The sequence below is a fragment of the Temnothorax curvispinosus genome, unplaced genomic scaffold (assembly GCF_003070985.1).
Source record: "Temnothorax curvispinosus isolate PA1 unplaced genomic scaffold, ASM307098v1 QBEX01013268.1, whole genome shotgun sequence".
Lineage (NCBI taxonomy): Eukaryota > Metazoa > Arthropoda > Insecta > Hymenoptera > Formicidae > Temnothorax > Temnothorax curvispinosus.
This window is the reverse complement of record NW_020223048.1, coordinates 3,027-27,648: the sequence shown is the minus strand read 5'-3', so window position 1 is coordinate 27,648 and position 24,622 is coordinate 3,027. Positions and strand designations below refer to the sequence as shown.

The 24,622-nt window shown below is 41.8% G+C and overlaps 1 protein-coding gene and 1 pseudogene across 8 annotated transcripts in view; one reads left to right on the top strand and one right to left on the bottom strand.

The window, feature by feature from the left end:
• Positions 1–20,790, bottom strand: part of LOC112463457 (zinc finger and BTB domain-containing protein 14-like) — a 41,499-nt gene extending 20,709 nt beyond the window's left edge. The window contains exons 1-5 of one of the 8 annotated variants that reach the window (XM_025029882.1): positions 5,660–5,870; positions 5,087–5,179; positions 4,423–4,976; positions 3,375–3,554; positions 28–151 (exon numbers count right to left, since the gene is read on the bottom strand). In XM_025029882.1, the coding sequence (XP_024885650.1) occupies positions 28–151; positions 3,375–3,554; positions 4,423–4,976; positions 5,087–5,179; positions 5,660–5,771 (1,063 nt within the window). In that variant the 5' untranslated portion in view covers positions 5,772–5,870. Of the gene's footprint in view, positions 1–27; positions 152–1,255; positions 2,384–3,374; positions 3,555–4,422; positions 4,977–5,063; positions 5,509–5,659; positions 5,901–9,777; positions 11,979–20,708 lie in introns of those variants that run through there. The other 7 variants (XM_025029876.1, XM_025029883.1, XM_025029881.1 and 4 more) reach the window with 7 other exon arrangements.
• Positions 13,763–14,584, top strand: LOC112463456 (annotated as a pseudogene).
• Positions 20,791–24,622: the final 3,832 nt, after the last annotated feature.

Below are 24,622 nucleotides of genomic sequence, written 5' to 3'. Positions count from 1 at the left end.
AAAGTTAGATATATGTGCAAGTCTTACCATCAAGTCCGTCGAGCATTTCCGGGGGATTATGGTGCTCGGATGATTCCATCCCTTGAACACCATCACTGAGTGCTCCTACCGTGGCCCCTCCATCTTCTCCTATCAGTCCAACTGGATGACCCTGCGCATGACATAATCACATATTTGTAAATAAGTCAGAAATAGTATAGTAGCTGCTTCACGCTTTGTAACATATTCTAATTAGAACAGTACTGTCAAAAGACGAAATTTTTGTATTCTTGCAACTACAAATTGTTCTTCAAACTCATTGAATTCGCAAATTCTTAAATTATATTTTTTAAATGATCAAATTCAGAATGATTTTGTAAAACCATCAAAAATTTATACACTAAGATTTTTAAATACTATTACAATTTTCCATGTTTAACTCAATGATAAAATTTAAATAACGTATATATATAAAATTATATATAGTTTAAAGAGTGTTTGTAATGTTCCTCAAATTTATACACAATACTTATTTAATATTTGAATATTTTACATAATTTTAAATAGCAATAGTTAAGAAAATATAACGCACGTCTTGTAAAACAATTTTTATACGTTCCTACTTAGATAAAATATATTAATACTTAATTGTAGAAGGTTAAATGTTCTAATCAATATAATTCCAAAGAAAATATACTTTTTAAAGTAATTCGATTTATTGCTTTTCAAAGATATAAGAATCCGTCGCAGAACATGATCTCAAAAATATGTACTTTGGTATCTCCTTTTCTTACATATCGAAAATTATGTATTGCGCTGTAATATATTACAGCAAGTATCTAATAACATATCCAACTATAAAGTATATGTTTAAAAATGCAAATTATATCTTTTTATAAATTACAGTCATCTTAGAAACATGTCACCTTATCGTAAATAATTGTAAAAGCAAACATATTTAATAAGATAAATTATACAGATACTTTAGTCACCCGTTTATTAAAGTTATTGCATGATTTTCGAAACTGTAAAAATTGTATCGATATCTATATATGCTATTTAAATCTGCTATGTAATAATTGTTTTATATTACAGATCGCAAGGAATATGTTGATACATATTATGATAGAATATTTAAAATATTTTTTCAAAAATATTTTGTTGTTATGTATATATATATTTATGTATATTTTTATATGTTTTTAACAATAAAATAGCGTACATACATAAACTGTCTTAATTTTACATACAACAATAACATTAACGTTGGTAAAATTATCTGATAAAAAACTTGCTTCTATAAAATTATACTCAACAAGTGTAAATTTATAACATTGTTTATGCAATAAAAGCACTAAGGATAAGATATAGTCCAAAAATAAAAAAGCCCTAGGCTTTAATATTAGAATCGGAAAGAAGAATCTTTGGAAGATATCTGGGAATATCTATTAAGAAGTATAGTAATCAAACAAACAATAATGCACTTGTAACACATTCTGTTACAAGTTCGAGTATGTCTCATTTTGTGTAAAAATAATTATAAGTTTACTTAAACTTTGGAGCGATTTAGTAATAAACAAGACTTTGTTAAAATCATAAAGTAGCTTGCGCAAATGTGTGTGTTGAATATTATATGTAATATTTGTACAGAATTCCTTTTAAATATTAATTGAGCGTGAAACTGATTACGAATTAACTAGGCACAGGAAGAATCTGATAATAACTGTCGAGGCTAACACGTTTTTGTCGTATACGCGTAACTTTTTCTTGCCTCACTTTCTTTTATCACGCATATATTGTGCGCTTTACATTTATCATGGTGGTTGACGATTTCGAGTCTAAAATTGCCATTTCCCGCAGCAAACGAAGTGCGAATTTCTGGTATGGATTCGCTCCACTTTCTACAGTATTTGCAAAACATAAGATTCGATCGTTCATCGTATTGTAGCCAGGGATACGTGTCTAACCACCCGGGTTTAAATCTACCAGCCTTTCTACTTGGCGGAGTAGAACGCTGCAAGTTTGCGCATATTGTCGACTGAATTACGGACATTCCTGATTCCTGATTTATTTGTAGCGATCTATGCGTGTCATTTTCGAGCGTTTTAACGTTCGGATTATATTGGGACAACGATTCGTAAGACTGAGTTTGACCAAGTTTGCTATTGCTTTTGTACGGATGGTGCGAGTTCATGGATACGGCGTGACTTAGCGGATTATGCGAATTCCCGGGGAGTTCAGACGTAATTCCCGACATATCGACATAGAGAGAACCTCCAGCCATGATGGCACTTTCGCGAGAAACTTGCACCACAGCCGAATCTGGACGATTTGAAGTCATGTTCTGTACATCCGTAGTTTCGTCACTCTTCCCATCTCTCTGAACCTCCCACTCCATACCAGTCTGTCAACAGAGAAGGAAAGGATATGTGCTTAATCAACACATTTCGACCCAATCTTTTTTTTAGCAAAAAAAGCCAATTCTGTAATCTCTAATTGGAGAATCCCTTCCTTCCCATGTTTGTTTCGACTGAGTAGTTGTAGGACGGCGGTAGATAATCGTCATCAATTGTGGGAACAGTAACGAAACTCCGTTATAGGGACAATTGTCTTCGCGATATATCACGAGAACTTTGCACTTCATTCACAATTGTGCAAAGCGTTTTAAGCGAGAAGAAGCATATAGCGTCTTCAGAAAAAAATGCGAGTGTAAAGTAAAAATATCTTAACGTTAACACGGAATCGGAGTTACATGAAATAATATGTACTAAAATGTCTTGTTATGCAAACACACTACAAAATATTAAAGCAATTTATACGTGCATTATTTTAAAGTTTAATCCGAACATATTTTTCAAATATTAAAGTATTTTCAAAAAAATATCTTACAGAAATAATACATGTGCTGGCAATGCATGATTACATAATTACTTAAAAATTAGGTGCTTAGAGACAAATGTAATAAGATGATAATAAAAGCTCTCTCAGCTTTTTATAATTAATATAGGTTATGTGACTTTAGACAAAGAAACGAGGACATAAATACAGTCTTATCACTTTTATCTTTTATGCAATCATGATAAATATCAGGAAATTATTTTTCCTTCAACTGCATCAACAATATTGCCAAATAAATTGAGACTTACAATCAGCAAGATCAGCAATCTGACCAGCAAGGAATATTATATACACATATTTTTTATTGCATGTAATAACATAGACCATGCAAAAAGATTTAAACAAAGTTAGTACTTTGCGTTATTAAACAAGTGTATTCGCAGGGAAAAAAGCGAAGTAAATACACATGTGCAAGATCATGGGTGCAGAATAGAAATAGAAAGAAATGAATAATCAAAACTAAAATATGAAATGCATAAACATCGAAAATTACTTACGGGGAGGGAAATATTGTCATGGAAGTCGGGCAAGTGGTGATCCACCTCTTGTTTAATAGGAGCCTGCGGTTGTGAAGCAGGAGACATGGGCCGACCACCATCTTCCATCTCAACTCCCAGGGCATTATTTAACTTTGGAATCACAGGAGGACTTGATTTGTAACTACACTGCGAGGATGTCTGAAAACAATCAATCAAAAACTTTCTTTATCTTTTTCTGTACGTTTTTATATCCCCTGCCTTGACATGATTATTAAGATTTAGTCAAAGAATTTTTTTTCTTAAAGAGAAAAGAAATAAAATTCGTCAGATTATTTCTCTTGCTTAGAAACAATAGATAGATTTAGCATAATAAATTAAAGTTCTCTGTTGGACAATAATGTTTACTGTAAACTTAATATTTTGGAGTAAACAGATTACATCTCTTTTTAAATGTATGATTCTTACGTCAAAGTATGTGAAAAAATATATAAAGCATCTTATGATAATATCTGTCTCGTGAATTATACATCGGGTAATAGCATTGTGCCTAAATTCTTCAAGGTTACTTACAAGTTATTTGAAAAGCTGTGCAATCACAAACACACATGTGTAATTCATCGATAATAATGTATGAGACCACAATAGAACAGAATTTTAAGCAGAAGCAGAATTTTAAGAAATCAGCATTATATGAACTTATTTCTGAAAAAAGCATATCTAGAAATGCTGCATGTGTGTTAATTTATAAGGTTAATATGTAAAAATGCGATGTAATACCTAATATTGTTACAAACATAACAGTTAAAACAAAAAATGTACCCAAACTAAAGATATCTGTAGAATACTCGCAAAAAATTATGTTTGTATAAACTTTGAGAAGAGAAATACACATGTTGCTTGTTTCTGTATAATTTTTCTTGATCAAGTCTCGAGATATAATGTAACACCCGCACGAGTCGTGATAAATGTACATATGTTACAAGTAAAAGTGATATAAACGATATGCGTCGCACCTATCTGGTGATACAGTTACAGAAGAGAAAAAGCGAGTACGATATCTGCGTACCTGAGAGTCGGACAAAAATCTTTCGCTAGGTGGGCCAGAAAGAGAAACGTCGTAGCTGCCTGAATTCTTTCTTTTCCTCTTTTCATGATGGGACTGGAGGTTAGGCGAGTCGCTATGTCTGACTCCAGTTTGCGTTTCTGGATCCGGTGACGGACACTTGTCCTCCGTTTTGTTATTTACACTATTATCGGTGAGGCCTCTGATCTGCAATGCCTCCGCTGTTTTAAGGAACATCGGTAGCAGATGCTGACTAACATTGACTTCGCCCTTATACATAAAGTGCAGCAACGCCTTCATTTCCGTGTCATTGACATCCTTGAGGAATATTATTGGATGGGGGTGGATGTTCTGCAGGAAAATGCTCTCGAAATACGGGCTGCATGCGGAGAGTATGGTCTGGTGCGCCTTGAAGGTCTCCCCGACACAGGCCAGGGTCACGTCGCAGAGTGCCTCTCTGGCGAGCAGCGAGCTGAGAACGTCAGTGAGGTTGGCTGGATGATTGTTCCACCGTAGACAATACTGCTGGTCCATCTTGTCTATCTCCAATCCCGACCCTACAACCAAACTAGTTGCCCTGAACTGTCTACATAAAAACTACTATGCTCAGGCTATACCAGGCTATACCAGAATGATTCCCTAACCCTTAAAAAGCGCCAACTCACACACTTTCTCCACGCGCACTCTCCTATCGTCCTGACAATATCTCCCCGCAGATTAAATCGCGGCTCTCTAGGCCCACACAACGTCCTCCGCGCTTCTGCAAATGTGCCACATTGCAGTATAACTGTAAAACCCTTCAGGGTTCACGCCGCGCTACTATACGTGCAGAAAACATTTTTTCGCATAACCTTAACCGTGGACCGAACTAACCCGCGCGCGGATTTCTACGCGTTGGGCCGCGGCACGGGGCCGCCCGCGAGGTTAGATCGCTAATTGCGACGCAGTACGTGCCACCCACGTACACACGATAATAATCCCGAGATATATTCGGAGGTGATGTTTTTGGCAACGTCAATATTCGCGAGGCTTGGGCGCCATTGTCGGCCGTGCTCTCGTCTAGCCTCCACGAGCCTCCTCGCGAAAACGCGATTTGTTTGTTGCCCGATTTTCTAGCCGCACGTACCTACTACGCGCATCGCTCTAATCACGCGGATCCTACGCGGATTAACGCCGACGCGGATCGCTACGCCGCCGGAGATACCTCACTCCGAAATTTCTCCACGTCTCGATTACTCACCTCTCGCAAACTTTTTGCCATTACAACGCCACCCGACCCTTAACGTCCACTGCCATACCAATCTGCCAATGCCTACGGCCTTATTTTTAAAATACTTTTGACCTTCGTGCATCTGCCGCGGGGAATGGCGCGAAGGGCGCTCGGATTCAAACGCGGGTTAAGCGTACGCCGCGTCTTCCTCCGTACGACTGGCGTTCGGCGTTGCTCGCGTCGCCGGATTCGGGATGCCGCGGCCGTCGGTGCACCGCGATAAACGCGACGTCTCCCGCGCGAAATATACCGCGTCGGAATATAGAGAATTCGCGCGGCGCTCGCCGCCATATCGATCTGCCGTGTGCCGGCGTTCTTATTTTCCAAATAACGCACGCCTTCTCGTTACGTCAGACCCGCGACATGGCGCGCCAGTGCGCACAATTCAAACGCCGTGCGAGTCCACGCCGATTCGTTTTCAACAATTATCGTTAATTAATCGACTTCTGTAAAAATTATATAAACCGAAGTGATATGCACAGGTCGAAATATCGGTTGTTACCAATTAATATAATTGAATGTTATATAAATATCAATTAATATAATTGAAAATATTCTCGATTATCTCGTGACGTGTTTTGTAAAAAAATATGTATCGTATAATTAATAATATAATATATGTTAATCATAAATAAAATATTTATCTATCTATCATGTATTTATAAATTCGTCAAGATAAGTTTTTTAAAAGATGACAAATGGCAATAATTATTGTAAAATAATTAAATCTTCTCTATTATCGATAAACGATTGCGTGATAGGTTCACATTGGAACTTAGATGACTCATTAAGACAAATGTCGTTATCTTATTAACCGTTTGCCGCGAGTTTAACAATAATTTATTACGACTTTAATCATAATATAAATTATATAGTTTCTCAACATCAACGATAAGAGATAAACTTCAACAACGCACAATTCGCGGAGTAAATAAAACAGTTACTATATTCGAAGTTGTCTTTTCAAGTGGCCCCTTCACATTCAATAACTTAATTTCGTCTATTATCTCACCACGGTCCGGCACTCAATTTAACGCATACGTTCATTAGGAAACAAAGTTTGTGACAACGTGTTAGATATGTATTGAAAATTGAAATAATACTGATATGAAAAGAAGAAAAAAATCAAATTCACCTATGTACCTCTTTAGTTTTTAGTAAAAACTAATTGTTTAAATATGTATAAAAAGATCAATAAATCTTGCTCATTTCACACGCTAAATTTTTGTCCAAAAAGATATAAATTGACTTGAGAAGAGAAGACAAGAGATTGATTTAAGAAAAGAAATTGTCAAAAAAATATTCTTGTATTATTACTGAAAGATAATATGTGATATACGTTGTCTCGTGTCAGTAAAGTTAAGTTATTGAAAATTTCTTTACTACAATTACTTGTTACTACAATTTCGCTATCAATGTATATATTTTTATCCGAAACTCCGACCGAACGTGTCAGTAATTATAAGATTTTCTTAACGAGCAAGTTAAATTATTGTAAAAATTTTTTTACTACAATTATTTGTTACTACAATTTGCTATAATGTATATTTCATCTAAAACTAATCTCTGGAATTAATCGTCGCTCGCAAGACCTTGCAACACGCTTTACGTTATTTTATCTACTCATTTTACATCAAAGACGAGCGCTGTTGTGTAAGCGTACGCAAAATTAACGTATTATAAAGACAGAAAAAGAATCGTCGCTGACTATTACTTTTTGTCTCGTTTTTCTCGCCAATTTACGAGACTACGGAAATCTTCGTCGCAGCTGAAAACGCGGAATTAAAATCATGCCTTTGAGAGTGGGGCTCGTTTAAATACCAACTGTCGAGGTACAACGCGACAAGTAGAAAAAGATATTCTCACGGTTTTCATCCATTTGGAGTTGAAGGTAGAACTTAACAGCGCGAGAAAAAAATCGTACGCGCGCGTTTCGACCCTTCGGTCTTTCCACCCAGCGTCGTCTTAATTGTTGAAAGAGCCGAGTAACTCGTGTTGAGCAGTGTCCGATACAACGAAGCGAAAATACCGCGAAATCGCGTTTTCCATGCGTGGTCCATTTCGCGGAAAATCGCGATATACACGTGTGGAGACACTTTAGCTTCATTTGGCGGTAATAAATGATAATTCGTGCAAATCGCGGAGAGTTTCTGATATTAATTTGACCCATCTCCCCTCCCCCTGCCGCTCTCTCACCGAACAATAATCGTGTTACCCGCGCGAAATCAATAGGCACCGGGGAAAATTGAAAAATCTCCTCGACCGAGGTTTCCAACGCGGATTTACAAGCTTCGAGCGGCTGTTAACAGATTTAATCCGCGCTTTCATCGGCATCGCTGGAAATTATGTTTCACGTACATATCCCGCTCAAAGACAGAAATGCGATACATAAAACACCCGTACGTTAAAACGATGATGCGATAAACGCGATGTAAAGAAGAATTCAATATTCCCGTATCCTCTCTTTTCCCCCCCGTTTTTTTTTTCGTGAAATAATGTCTGTATAATGCGGCTCGAAAAATACCTAATTAATTGCATTTGCGACGAAATTGTCGCGGTGCGCGACGCAATATCTGTCGTTTAAATTCGATTTCATGTTTCCGCTACATTTCGAAATACACCGGTCCGGCAGTTAGCCTGACCGGGACAGAATTCATTTCGCAATCACGGACATGTCCTAATTGTATACCCGGTTGTTTCGTAATTTCCCGTTTTCCCTTAAATGAAATATTAATCGGCGAAATACAGAAACGTAAAAGCTGCATTTACCGTTTACTCGCTTGACTCGAAAGATACTGAGAATAATATCGCGTTTAAAGAGCTCTTGGGACACCCGACGTGTAACATGCATGTACGTGCATGTATATGCGGCATGTACAAAACTATATGTCTGGTTCTCTCGGCTAACAATTTAAATTGTAACGTGTCAGCGTGTTGTGTTGGTGGAAATGTCGTCCGTTTCCGAGAAACTTGCAACGATTCCTGCGAGCGCTCGATTCTAACTCAACGAGGAAGATATGAAAATTGGAATGAACAGAAGAAATATCATTGGCTGTGAAAATTAATACAAAATTTGGTATTCAAGTACCGATGACTTTGGTCTCTCGCAAGATTTATGTTTATTGTTCTAGATCCCTAGACGCAACAATTATTAAATTATTATATTGCTCGCTACAAAAGAGTTTTTAGAAATCGAGGCACGAGATTTGTTTTAGTATGTGTAACTCGACCAAATCCGACGGCGAGTAATTACCCCGACTATGAGCCCGATTATGAGAAGCCGCGTTTAATTACACGTCGCACACAGTTCCCTCCCTCCGCATTTATTAAACTAAACTAAACCCGCGCGCTGAAGACACTCTGATAGAAAGATTCTCTTTGGCCCGTCTTAATAACAACGTACGAACTTTCATAAGGACTAGATAATTACCTCTACCGTGCCTTGCGCCTTCTTAATTAAGCAAATCCGCGTGGATCCCGGTCTTTAACGAGCTATCCGCCGTGACAATGTGACATTCAGCGATAGACAAATGTCATCCCATTCATGTTTTCTGATAAACGTGATATAACGGAAATTATCTGATTGAAACGCCGAGCTATATTTGAAGAATATCTTAATACAATCTCTGCTTGGCATCGCATTCGAATTCATCGGCAAGTATCGATCCAGAAATTGTCTCATCCTATTCGTTTTAATCTGCACAACTTTTTTCGACCTGTGCAACTCATGAATGCGTCTGGACGCATTGACGTTGCTTATCGTAAATCTACCCTTTTACCGCGCTCTACACAGAAAAAAAGAATATTCTTGATTTTAAAAACATTTTTGGTTTCAGCGTGGAAATCTTGAAATAATATTATATCAAAATTATTAATAAGAAAATTATAAATTGTTGCATATATACGAGTATATATAGGTACTTATTATTGATTTGACACTTCTTTTTTTCTGTGCACGTATCTAATATATATCCTTTAATATATCTAATTTATCTAAAATGGTCTGGTTAATATATCTTGGTCGCAAAATTACTTCTCTCCTCGTAAGACAAGATCAAATACTTTCTGTTGTCTCTTGGGAAACAGACCTGCGGGTGTCCTGTGTGCCGGCGTGACGTCGACGGGCATCGCCGCGATCATCCATCCCGCGATTAAGCGGGGGCCGACCTTGGCTCTTTGACGCCGGAAACGGTATCCGAGCCGCCGAAATGCATCGACGATCGATGTGCCGTAGCCGCAGCGAGCCGTGCGCCGGGAAAACCCGTTTCCGGCGCAGGGTTTGCGGCGCATCGGCGCGCTTATCTTCCGGACGTGTACCCTTAGTTGATCTTCGGCGGGTAGAACTTGGCGCGCAGATTTCCGCCACCACGCGCGCGCCTTCTCGATCTCGATCCATTATGCGGATCCACGCGTTTTCGTTTTTTTATATTTGATTATTGAGCCATTCAGTTTCTTCTTGAGCAAAGTACAGTTCGCGAGGTGTGACAAAATAGATTTCACCGCTCCGCAAGCGGTAAACGTAGAAAAATAGAAGCTACTCGATTTTTTTTTCGCTTTCTCCATATCTTTTAAATGCGAAATGCTAAAGGGACGCCAGCGTCTCTCTCCTTCTCCCTCCGAGGTTCCCGCTCGATGACGCGAATCGATTAGGAATTGGAAGTTCGAGTCCGTGACGCAAACAACGAGCGATAACGTGGAAACGCTCGGAAAAAGCTCTCTATGTAGGACGCCCGTGCCGATAAAGGACGCGCCGCTGCACTCGGGCATGCATTTTCCCGACCACAATGCTGTCGAAGTACGGTCGAAGTTGCGGAGCGAAGGGCGGGAGCGCGCGTTTTGAGCACGGGGGATCTTCAAACAAACCCTCCGATGTTTCTCTCCACGAAAGCGAACGTCACCGACGTACGTCGAACTATTTGTATACGTCGCGGGATTTATCACGATGTCGCGCGCTCGCTCGCACCAAAATATGCCTCGCAGCGAGACGTACCTTGCTCGAGAGCCCGCTGCAAAATATCTTTCCCCCGAATGGCTCGAGAGACCGAGTGACGCCCCGAATAATAGAAACACTTTGAAACGTCCCGAGTAACTGCCCTCGAGAAGATGATGGGAGTCGGAAAACTTTGGGGAAACTAAACTCACGCGGGAGTCTCTCACCCGTCTCTCCCGAAGAGAGGAACCATCACGAAGAGTTACTCGACTCGTTCCCGCGAGCTATCCCCGGCTTCTCGAAACGACTCGGAATCTCAGACTGATTTTCTCTCGACGTCCTTAGATAGCTCGCGGGAAGAAGACTCTCACCGATATTAGGAGAATTTCTTCATCTTTTCCCTTTTACCATTCGTTCTTTCGCGCGGAAAATCCCCCTCGCACGTCCGATTCTGTTTCTTGCCGCGTGTCAAAAAGAGAGATCGTGGAAGACCGAGCGTTTACTCTCACCCACCCCTCCTTCCCCGGTGATCGAATGGATGCGTTTGTTTGGCAGCGAACTGCTACGACTTGAATCGGCGCCCGAACTTAGAAACTGCGCGCAACCACGACCACGACGACTACGACTTGCGACGGCATAATGGTCGCGTCGAGGAAGATCGCAGAGAGGATTAAACGCGGACGTATCCGGGAAAACAAAGCGGCCCGGGACGCTCTTTGTCCCGCCGGAAATAAAAAGGAACGGACGCGCCGCAACGGTGAAGTTGAGCGGAAAAGTTATCTGCGATTAGCGCGCCTCGCGATAAACGCACGATTAAATTTGCATAATAAGTGGCGGATTATTTCTCGACGACGTTACGCGCGGCAGATTAAAAATTAAGCTCGACGTAGAATCGTGCCGGTTCTACGCCACACGTGTATGTGTCCGTGTCTGTACGAGTAACGGGCCGCGTATATATATAGTCGTTCGCGACGCGTGGGAAAAATGCGGCTAATGCTGAAATACGAAACCGAAATTAGCCGGTTAGCATTTGCAACGGCCCGCCGCATCCGTAATTAACGCGCGGCTATCTCTGCGCGAGGGCACATCCGTGCAGAAATTAATCGCGAGGAATCGATAGCGGTATCTCCAGCATACCAATCGTCAAATATTGTACTTTCCGACGCTAATTATCGTTGCTCAAACAAGAGCACCTATGACGCGGTGAAATTTGCATCAAGAAAAGGCTCAACTGACATTTCATCTGTTTTACTAGTTGACAGTCTCGAAGTTTGGACGTTGAAGTGTCAATTTTCTACAGTTAAATTAATATGTTTTAATGTATACATAATAAGTTCGAATATTTTTATAGAAAATGCACATGTCTCTGGCAATATTTTTTCTTATACTTTTAGATATTTTTCCATTTCGTTATTACATAAATCATTTGATTAATTTTGTCTTTCCTTAAATCAGGAATGACGAAATGAGATATTCCTAAGACACATCTCTCGAAGACGCGACGTATTTCATTGGGGAAAACAACCGGTCACCGTGATGTGTAGATGCGAAAATAAAATTTATGTTTAAAATATTAAATTTTTCAGCGGTTGTGCCCTATCGCTAAAATTCTACTTTATCAATCGCTTCCACTCGGACCGAGAAGGCGGAAGCGCGAGATAAGACCGTTTCGCGAGGCACGTTTCTCGAAAGTGCGACATATTTCATCGGGAATACCCATGTACCTTTTATTGCGGGCCAGTAATAATACTCGCGCGAATGAATCGCGAAAATATGGAAATTCGAATCCGGCCGTGCCGTACCACCGCAAACAACTGCATCCTTGCACCTGCATCCAAGCAGCTTCCGCGATTTACCGAGTAAACGCGAAATCCGCATACGTTATCCCGGATTTTTCCCGTTAATAAGTCCGCTAATACCTCATTCGATTTATATTCGGGGCGATAATTGCATGCCGATGGAACACGTTATCGAGGGCAGTTACGATATTAATATTCAGCGATCGTTCAGCTATGGATTTAAAGATACCCCGTGATTATGAAGGATTTGCGTCATTTTGTTTTCCCGACACGATTTCCTTTTCTCAACGGCGATCATGCCTTGCCGAATTTTCTACTCACTTTCTGAACTTTTCGCGCGCTCGATTCCGCTTAATTGGTGGCGCGATCGAGCGCCGTCCGAAAAATGTGTTCGGTACACGCGTACCGCTTCCCGTCAATGCAAATTTATTCGCAGCGTCTCTCAGCCTCGAATATAGCGCGCTAGCGAAAGGAAAAACGAGCTGCGAGCGACGACGCTTCGTGGCGAGCAATTTCGAGCGAAGCCGGGTGATGTGACGCGACGACGTCGTGACGCAGGATGGTACCTTCGTCGTCCCTCCGTCCGCTTTCCCGCCCACCCTCTGCCGCCGCGGAAAAAGTCGGACGGCGGAAATGCGCGTGCCGTCGATCGCGCGATCGATAGAATCCCCCGCGCGAAGTTGCGGCGTTCCCGCCCTTTCCCGATCCGTCGGCGTCGCGGTAAATAGCGACGCGAGAGCGTAGCGCGGCACGGCGCGGCGCGTCCCGCCACGGCGCGGGCGCGGCGAGGGGTAAATCGCGATTCCGACACGCCGCCGATCCCGTGCAGCTCGACATCGCCGACTGGTCTCGGGCGCGTCGTTACCTGGTTTACTGAAATTCGTGAACATGAAATCCCGTCGGCTTCCCGCGGTCTTCGGCGGCGCGTAGAGCCGTGCCGTCGTCGTACGTGATCCTCTTCGGGCGCAGACTGCTCAAAGACAGGTGGACGATCTTCCGCGGGGACGATCTTCCGCGGGGATGACGAGGAAGGTCCCTCTTCTGCTGGTGAAGCCTCCAGAAGCCGGACCGCTGCCGGACCTCCGTTTCGGCCGTGCCGGAAAGTCTTCTCGGATGTGTTTACTTTCGCGCACTCGGGATTGCAGACAAAACTCGCACTCGTATTCGTACTCTCGATACGCACGCGGAATTCTTTCAGCTTACTTCGTCCATCGTCTGCCGTTTCGCGCGCACGATCCACGATCCACGATCAGCGAGATTGAGATTCAGAAACGGTGCGTGACGCACGTTTACGCGCGGATCACAGCGGAACTCGTCCGACGTGTCGCGGATGACAGAGGGTGACTGGCGCGCGCGCGAGAGACGATGCAATCCTTCGTCGGCGACGACGGGGACGGTTACGGCGCAGTGAGAAGCAGCGGCAAGCGAGTCCGTCAAGGAGGACCAACGGAGTGGCGTGTGCACTAAGTTGGCCGCGGAGCGCGACTGAGGCCAAGGGTGGCACCGAGTGAACGCGAGAGAGGGTGGCGTGGATGCAGGTCGACGTGTACGCTGCACGGGTACATCCCCCCTAATGAATGCACCAGGCATGTGCGAGGGATTTTATGTTCACCGCCGTCGCCGCCGCCGCCGCCGCCACCGCCGCCACCGCCGCCTTCCCTCCGTTTACCCTCCACTACCGGCACCACCCGAGAGAACCAGCGCCGCTACCCCCGGTCGCTCTCTCCAACCTTCCCTCCCACACCACCTTCGTTCGTCCCTCCGTCCTCCTCATCACCCCTGACCGACGTGTCCTCCGCCTCGTCTCTCCCTCGCGAACCTCCCTCTCTCCCTCCCTATCTATCTCTCTCGCTCCTCGTCGTCCTCTCGGTGCACCCGAGTCGGGTTGAATCCCCTTTTCGCGCGCCACCCGATAGTGCACCCGCCACCCAGCGCAACCAGACGCGCGCCGGTTCCCGGGTCCGGCGTGGGGCGGTTTTGCCCCGTATGGCGGAAGTCCCCGCCGCGCGCTCCTGGGGCTGTGCCCGGTTTTCGCCTCCTCCTGCGTGCCTGCGGACGTACTCTGCACCCGCCGATTGGTACGCACAACTCATCCGCCCGTACGCGGATCCTCTCTCCTATATGCACCTGCACGCGATTGCTCACCCACCCCTCGTCCTTACCCCGGTCGTGTCCCTCTCGCACCCCCGGCGAACACGCAACACCCTCGTCCTTCCGCAAACTTTCGTCCACCACCCTCACCTCCCCCCTGTTTTGTCCACTAACTCTTCCTCCCCCCCTCTTTCTCTCTCACGTCCTGCTCGCTTCTGCTCGCCACCTCCGTCGCCGGAGGTTTCTCGGTCTTCGTCATTTGGCCCGCGCGTTTATCTTCGTCGAACCGTGCTCTCGATATTCGAGTTTGGATCCGCAGCCGCATATTCTGCACCAACCGCCGGGAACGTCGCGGAGATCCTCCGGCGGTTGTCGTTCCCGAGTTCCTGGCACATCCGCGGCTGTAAAAAGCGCGAAACATATTCCGCGCCGTTCCGCACCGAAGCATTCTCCGCGGGACGATAGATAAATCGATCCCGCGCTGGGGTCGCATCGTTGCTCAAGAGCCTCTTCATGCAACGGTCGTTACGATCGATTTCGCGTTAATTTCTCGATACAGCGGCTTTTTAGAACTTTCAGTCAGTGTCGAATGTTCTTACTCGGCTACAGCTGTTGCCTCGAGGAAGTTTCTTCACTCTCCGCGGCAGAAAATAGACTCTGTAATAATTCTATAAAGATCAACGCGCCAACAGTCGTGGAGTTCCGCTGGAAATTCGATACACATCTTATATAGCCCTTTCGAGCGTAATGCATCGCCAATTTCGAGTGTAATTCCGTTACCTTGAGACTTGCTTTGTGCTCCGAGCGAGATCTCGTCTTTGCAACAAATTCACTTAGCGGCAGGCAACTTAGCGCATTGTATAACGACCGGGCAAACGTACTTCCCACATCAAACAATTTTTGCGCTTGCTGCGCTCTCAGACCGTTTACGCGATTGTGGAAAAGCAGGGAAAGTCGGCGTATCGGAGTACGCGTTTCTCGGAGTTCGAAAAATCTACGGAGTCATGTATACTTGAAGATGAAATGCAAATTACCTGATTAAATATATACGTTTACACGTAAACCTTAGGACTTCGTACCTAGGAACGTAACTTTTTACGCCTAGCTAACGCGCCTTCTTGTAATGAAAGATCTACGAGGTGAAAACGAGGTTGCACGTCGGAGCGCGCCGCAATTATCCCGAGCTTAAGACTTAACTAAGAGTGATCTTATAAAACGTAAGATCACTCTTCTTTTTATAAGTAGCCGGTTACCGGTTTCCCTCCCCCGCTTCTACGACGTAAAAATATTTGCTACGTGATAAATTATCGCGAGAGAACATCTTCGCTTTATTATATTATTTTAATTAAATCGCGTACACCGTTCTTCACGTCGCTGCTGCGTCTTCGTCATCGCTGCATGGCAGCGACGTGCCTAAGGGTAAGGCTGGCGTTAACGAGGCGTGGCAGCAATCCCTGTCTTACGTTAATATTACAGTGGTTAGATACCCATCGCTCACCCTTACGGGCCTTGATGTAGGATAAAGGTTTGCGAGCCGTAAGCGCACATAGCAAGCAAGAAAGCACCATAACTAATATATCTTTCACTTGAAACTTGCGCAAATCTTAATTTAACGAAATAAATTATTATCATATTCTTTTTGAAAAAATTAGGTTACATGTAAAACAATTAATTGAAATAATATTCATAGAATTAGTTTTTTTCTTCATTATTATTTATAGATTCCGTACGAAAGTTCTAGATAAACATTTAATTCGTTCAGGTGACCGTCTTTGACAATCTTTATAGAATCTTTGAAAATCAAAATCTTGACACAAAAATTAAAAATTTTGTGAGACTGTAATAAACATTATAACAAATGTTTTCAGGTACTATCAGCATAATTCTATAAAATTTAATAGATAAGAACTTCTATGTGCTTGCCGAGCGTACCTTATAAAGATCAAATTGTAATGATTAGGTTCAAAGAATGACAAACGACATTTTCTAATTTTAATCTCAAGAATAAAATATTTTTTCGTTCCGCAACAATACCAGCATCACTAGATCTCTTAGGGCCGGTTTCAGCAACGTCGATTAACTGTAACCTTCGATTAAACTCACTCTTCGTTTCTTTCTAAGGGGGACAGTTAGAAAGAGATGAAAAATGAGTTTATAATCGAAGGTTACAGTTAATCGACGTTGGTGAAACTGGCTTCTTAGTAACTCTACCGTGACATTACTGGGGGATGTTTTATTTAAGCGCACTCGCAATGAAATCGCTAAGTGGCCGAGTTACTACATCGGCGATCCGTCGGGAAGAGGAAAGAAGCCGCAGTGCAAGTAAAGAGAGACGGGTGGCTGCTCTTTCAATGGAGGAGGCTTAAGCGGCATAGGTTAATAGTATATATATTCAAATGAAATCTTTCGTTTGGCTGTCGAGAGTCGAGCTTTAATAAACTTCGCAAGATTTTCCGTGTGGCGGCCGAGTACCTACCTGTGTACCAGCCGTCAAGTGCAGGCTTAGAGGCTTAGCAGCTCGTAAGTACGTATAAACCAGAGTGGAAGTAGCGGAGGGTATGCACGAGAAAGGGAGAAGGACGAGAGGGCGAATACGAGTGAAAGAGAGGGACGAGTACAGGGTGATCCGCGCGTCGGAGTGGCTTTCACCTCAACCCTGATTTCGCGTAGCAAAGGAAGTATCCGTATCTCCAAGAGAATTAAAGATTTGACGAATCTAGCTTCTCTTATGAAATTGAAATTCAAGTATTTTGGGGAAGCACGATACGAAATCCACGGTACGGTCGAGATTCTTGAGATTCAAACAAGACGACAAGGTAACAATCCTTCGTTAAGGCTTACTTAACACGGGGGATGATATGAAAAGTTGTGAAAAAGCTCAAAATATTAGTTAATATGTATAACAACATAATGACGAGTACTTGAAGGGGACGGTGATTGCACGAAGCACCCTGTATATTGAAAGAAAAGTTAGTGCCAGCTAGCGAGAGGGTGCGCTGGGCTTTCGCAAATTGAGCACAAGCTTTTCAGTTAATCGTCGCGTTCGTACCCTTCGCTCTCTCAACGGGGTGCTCTTCCTTCTTCCACTTCTTCCGACCAATGGTTTTTTTTCGCGACGATCGTCGTGCTACTCCGCGACTCAACTTGCCGGCAACAGTACGGTTCGCTGCTACCTAGAGAACTCCGACGACGAGGGCAAGAAAAGAAAGAAAGAAACAAGCTGTGCGATCTACATAGGGAAAAACTGAAAAATAGAAGCCCCCAACATCTAGTAGCCTTCTCTCGATACCGCTGTGCTCGACGTCGTTGCCGACGTCGTCATCGAGGCATAACGTAAAACGGGGCTAGACTTTACTGACGATGAACAATGAACCGGTGACTTTATTCGACTTCTGCAGTTGTACGAATGAATCCTCGTAACGATAGTGAAATATTAAACAAAAGTTCAGATTGCTCGGTGCATCTCATGCAGCAACGAATCGCTATCAATATTTGAAATACTAATCGAGCAAGACCAAGTAAACCAGATACAAGATAGTCATTTATAATTTTTCATAGTTACATTCGAGAAGAATAAAGTGATATATATATATAACAATATAAACAAAGAAATGGAAGCATGAAACAGCTGGAAACTTGAAACACCGAGCAATGTTTCTTTCGACTTTTAATTTTTTTTCAGAAAAACGTTTAATGTATAATAGAATTATAAATTGAAAAACACATATCAAATATTTAATACGTACATAATAAACGTGTAACTCATAAAATTAAACCTACCATATTTAGTCCCACAGGGAATTTAGCATAGTACTATCTCTTGCAAACAATTTCCGAATTTTGTGTGAGAATTTTACGTGAAAGAGTTTCTCTCGAGTATCTAATAATATCGGTCTGCGCAATAATCATTTCATCAATTTGTTGCGTATCATCGATGGAGCCTGACGGGAGCTATATATTAATTTGCCGCTGTTGGGCCCAGAGGGCATCGATTTGTTCCCGTCGGTTTGCTAACTGGTCGGCCAACACGAAATTGCGATTCCACGATGAATTTATGCAGCCGTGATTCGTTCGACGTCTCTATATAAAACTGTCGTCGCACGCCCCCCTCGCCCCTCGCCCCTGGCACCAACCCCGCGGCGATTCGGTATAACGGGTGCACGCGCAGAGAATCGCGTGCATGGTGCATGGTCGCGTTGTAAACTGCTGCGGCCGCTTTGTCAGGGGAGTCGAAACAATTTCGGGAAAAATGCGACGGCTACCGCGTCAAAGAATTGCCGTGTATACGCGTCGCGCGTCGGCGCTCAGTTTCGAACCGATCGAGCACGTGACGATCTTCTTCGCAGAAACGCAGACACGCAGAAATACGTCGCGCCCGCGTGATCGATACCATGTTTTGCGCACCTGCCGAGTTTGACGCCAGTTTGTCCAGACCGCCCCAGAATAACTCGCGATCTCGCATAACCAAATTACACAAAATCGTCGAAGTTCGTAATGATCGCAACTCCACGCTGCGCCGCGACAGAAGGGATTACACGTGGCTCAGCAGCCGCCGCGGTAGCACGGGCCATCTCCGTTCTCGTTTCCTGCCGAAATTACACGATCCAATTCCTCTTCGTCCCGTATGTCATTTACTCTCCAGGAACGCGAGAGAGGGTTCTTAAGAGACCTCAGAAACTGGCGCACATTATTCGCCCACCGCTTTTATTCTTACTCGACCGCGGTGAAAATCGCGCTGTCCCGCCGTGCGCGCCGCAACCATGCTCCGTCATCGAAATGTCAAAGCGTTTTCATCCCGGCGTGCACGAAAGGCACACGCTAATGAATTTCGAAAGGGCTCGCAAACAATCGCTGATTGCCCAATTCGTTGTCCACGTGGATACAAACATTGGCCTTGCGGTGCGCTGTAAATATAACGGCAGGATTGCTAGGGCGTGGATTCTATTACCGGCCAATAATCGCAAGCTTCCGAAGAAAGATTGTTCGCATAAACAGAATAATTCGAGAAAATGACGCACGAGAGTCGTGCGGTGGAGAGAGCGATCGTTCAATTATGCAAATGCGGTATGTTTGAACTTGCGATATAACAGGCCAACTGCGACACGCAAATGCAAAATACCTGCACTTCGCCCCACGGTACTTCACTCATCGATCTTGCGCAACGCGATTGAACGATTTCCTGTCTTTTCCCGAATGATGATTATAACCAGACGCTCACTCTGCACTCTGGTTTCTTTCGGTTGAGCGAATCGGGGCCCGTTAATTAGCAACGAGTACTTAAGTCTGCGATCCGAGGCGTTTTCGCGGAAGACGAAGTATAAATACGAATGGCAGCATCGTAAATAGTCGGAACCAATCTCCTTATTTTAAATACAGCAACTTTATTTTAGCACGTAATAATTAACGTTCCTAAGATAAACAGACATTCTCACTCCGCGTTGAATTCGTTAAACGGAATGGTTCATTTAATCCAAATGATGGTAGTGGATAATAAAGATTTTAGTCTTCTGTTGATACACTTAACTTAATATCGTGCGATATTTAATGGCACACTAAGAAAAAAAATGCCTACATTTTAGTAAATATATACATACACTATGATTCCATTTACTAAAATCAAGAAAATTTTCCTTCTTATTAGTATATTTTTTCTCAGTAAATACACATATACTAATAAAAAGGAAAAATTTCTTCACTTTAGTAAATGGAGTCACGGTTGTGTGCAAACTAGTATTTATTAAAATGCAGAAAATTTTTTTCTCTGTGCAAGAAAATGATCTAATTTATACAAGATGTCTCACAACCATACTTTAGTAGCTAAAGATATAATTAGGTTTGAAAATACTGATAGAAAAATGTCGAAGTCAAAATTGTTCGAGTTACAAGTTACAAGTGATAAAAATTGGCTAACAAGATTGCATAAAATACGCGCAATCCAATCTGTATATAATTGTTTTTATACACATGTCGATCTCTTATATAATATTATAATATATATATAGATATTATATTCTCAATAAAATGAGCTCAGGGGATATTTATTTATATCACTCAGTTAATTTTATCTCTCAGTTTCTTATGGGCAGATATTGCGTACATTATAGTAACCAATTGGTATTGTGCAACAAATTGATTTTCACAATAATTAATGATTCAAAAGACAATTACCGCGCAAGAATACACATAATAACTTACTTACCTCTATGGTTGCTCCGCCGTTGCTCGATGCCTTCTCCTCTCGGATCTCCTCTCGGATTGTCAGGATTCACTCGTTGCACTCACTACAAAATAATTAATTAATTAGAATCGCGCAGCACTTTGAACAATATTCCCGATGTCAAGTATAAAATTGCATAACACATTTTATTATATTGTAGTAGTATGAATGCGCCAAAATTACCCCCGAAACGGTAGAGATAAATCTTGGATGGTAGAAGATCTTAACAGTTCGTTTATGTACACCAAATTTACATTAATCTATATTAAAATGCGAAGTTATTTGCGACTGCATAATATAATAAGTAAACATGTCGTAATGTCATTTCGTTCGGAATTAATCCGCATCACCGACATTTCATTAACCGAAAATAGCCTAAAAATTGTCCTAATAGATATACGACGTTAAATGAAATCGAATTGAAAGCCAAGATCGTCCAAAAATATATAATTAAAATTTAATATTTATACGCGCTAGTTTAATGTTTATGTAATATTTTAATTCAATTTAATACATTCTGAATGCATAATCCCGCGAGATTATTATAATGTACCTCCGCCCGAATCACTCGATTTGATGATTATTATTCTGCATTCTCACAATCAGTTAAAAAGTATTGAGCTATTTATACCGAAATCGTCGAAAAATTTAAAAATATACGTAACATTTATCCGAACATTGTTAAAGAAATAATTGTATTCGTAAATATATATACAAATAAAACAGTAATTTATGATCATCTATTATCGTTCCGATTGCTAATATTTCAACTAAACAAGTTGTGAAATATTTGCTTCGTCGTCGCCTCGATCCGCTTACCAAGACCGATTGTGTTATAATTGCAGATGTTAATTATTCGCGCGAGTTGACTGTAGTAATCGTAGAAACGAATCGCGTTTTGAGGGATGATAATGTTACGTCTCGCCTTGCCGCCTGCCGACTCGGATGTCTGCGTGCGAATGGCAGGGCGGCGACCTTGCGTACGCGCCAACGTTCTGTACATACGAAAACAGATACCAAGGGCGCATGCCAGTTGACTTGTTGTCCTCTCGAAATAAAATCTTACAGACACACACACTTGAAATATAACGTCTTATAAAACAAGCTCATAATGAATATATTTCCTGTATTTCAAACTCACTTTTATGAATGAGCTATCATCGACACGTTAAATTTGACGTTTATTGGAAGAATAAATTTTATCTTGGTGAATTAATCATATAATTTATTGCTATTACTTTTCGTCAAATTTTCACCTCCTGAGAGAAATAGAACGGTAAAATTTTAATAAACAAAAAGTTGTTCTAGTGATTTTAATAAATCAGAAAAATTAAATTAATTAATTAAATTATAAACCTCTTAGCAAAAAATGTGACGACTTATTTTCTCGATTTATGAAAATTTCATAATTTCATTCCTCACGAAATGTGGAAATTAAAGATATAATAATAAATTAATATTTTAAGAAATTAATTATTTAAATATTTTTATTCTAGAAGAATTAAATAAATGAATAAACGTGAATAAAAGTAAGTAAAAATAATTCAATAAATGTCGTACAAAAATATCGTTTGTATTGATTCGTAAATTGGGTTTTTTTTATTTTTCTGTGTAGTACTAAAAAACAGTAATGCATCTAAACACTCTAAACAATGAATTCTATAGATCCTTGTTTTTCCGATGTTCAATTTAAAAAGTCATTGTACAACTACCTTAAAAGTGGAGCGTGTAATCTCCAACGCGAGAATGAAAAGAAGGAGCGATGCGAAACGCATTTGAGCTCGAGAGTACAGGCAGTTTGCAATATGCACCCCTACGAAATGAGGAAGAAAGAAAGGGAGAAAGAGAAGGAAAGAGACAGGCAAGGAGACCAGAGAGGAAATTAACGACTCCATCCTCTTTCTTTTCCGACGTCAATTTTATTGCGATTTCCCGGCTCTTCACAGACAAATTCGTCCCGGCACCGGATAGCGAATGTCGGCTCTCTGGATTGTCGGGACCTGACGAAGCTACCCCGAAGACCGAGATACGACAGGATACGAGACGACGAAGGCAAAGTAAGCGTAGTCGATAGCTGCGCGACTACTCTTCTCTCTCCTTCTCATATTCATCCCTTTCCTTTGCTTTCTCTCTCTCTCTCTCTCTCAACGTCTCTCCTCTTTCCCCTTCTACGTTCTTACTTCCTCTCTCTTCCCTATATCCTATACTGTCGACTTCGTCGCACGTATTTCTCGGCTATTCATCCTCTATCATTTCTCCTTCCGCGCGTTTCCATGCGAACTCGAGGCCCCGCAATTCCTTTTCTTCGATTTTCGCACTTTAACGCGACGTCCGTACGTCTTCGTGACGATGCCTATTATACGTCACGCCGCGGCTGCACGACAACACCGTCGATAATGGCAATGACGGCTGCACGTCTCTCTTTATACCCTTACCGTCATGCCAACCCCTGCGTAGTGTTTGCTTGTTTACCGTTCCGCTGCCCGGCCGAACTTTCCTGCCGTCTTTCTCGCTTTCCATCGTTCGTACTTTCGAGATGTCAGAAGAATGTTGGCTCAAACATTCTCTGATTTACAACAGCGTGTGAGAGCATAAGTTTCCGACATTCGAGTCCAAACATTTAAAAAATCGAGAGTACGCGAATATAGAATAAGGGTTTTTAAAGCTTAAAAAAATAATATATATAATGCGCGTCATATTTTTAATGGAAATTAATTCAAGATTGCTTTTAAAGTTAACATTATTTAAACCTGTGTACGTCAACAAAATCTTATCGTATACGAAAAGGATGCAAATAGAAATTTATCACGAGATTTGCATAAATATCCGTACCTGAATATATAGATCACCATGATAAACTTTTTGTTTGTTTTCTTTTTATCCCGGCTACTGCCAGTCGGACGGTTGATAGATAATGTTATGTGCGCGTTACATGCAAGTAACGCGGAATAATCTCGCAGATTTAAGTGGGCGTCAGGGGTCGGAGGAAAAGAGAAATAAATGTATGCGAGAGACTATACTATACAGTTAAAGAGCTACCATTTAAAAGAATAACGAAAGAGAAGGGCGGAAGTTAAAATACAATAATATTTTGGAAACATCGCTGACGTGCGAGCACCAGCCGTCGAGATAATATCGCGCAAAATATTCTAGCAGGTTTAATCCTTTTACGGTCGGATATCGTGTACATAGACGGTGACCCCGGGGTCGCCGGCTTTTGATTTTATACGAAGTTAAAAGGGATTAAACCTTCGTGCTTCTTGCGCGAACGCATTCATCTGTATGGCAATTTTCCAGATGTTCGAAGCTTAATAGGCATCGTCTTTATACGCTTTGACATCGATAAGAAAATGTTTATAAAATCTTCAGGCAAGGGAAGAAAAAGCGCCAAACGGAAGGTCTTTTACCTCGTTTGGACTTTCATACACTCCATTTATCATGCCGCCCACCGCGTGATTGATCAATTATTCATACCATTCGTTATTCATGAAGAAAAGTTTGGTACTAATAATCATTACTTAATTCTACTTGGCATTCAGTCGTCTTCGTTATACTTACAAAAAGAAGGTCGTCGCTGAAAAAGTCCGGGCTCGTGGCTCCGTTAAATGCGCCGGGAAGTAAATTGCGAACATTTTGAAACGAACGTCGAAGATTTTTCCGCTGGGTTTTCTGGAAATACCAAAAGTATACCGTGATAATTTTTAGAGTTTCCTCAATTTCTTAAAAATTCAATTAAAATAAGAAAGAGTACCGTATGCTCCATTTCACCTTTAAGAAAACCTTTAACGAATATAAAAGGAACAAAACCGTCATTAGGTATATCTGTTTTAATTGTACCTTATACAATACATTCTCTCTTTTTTTCCTCATAAAGATTTAAATATTTTTCTATATTC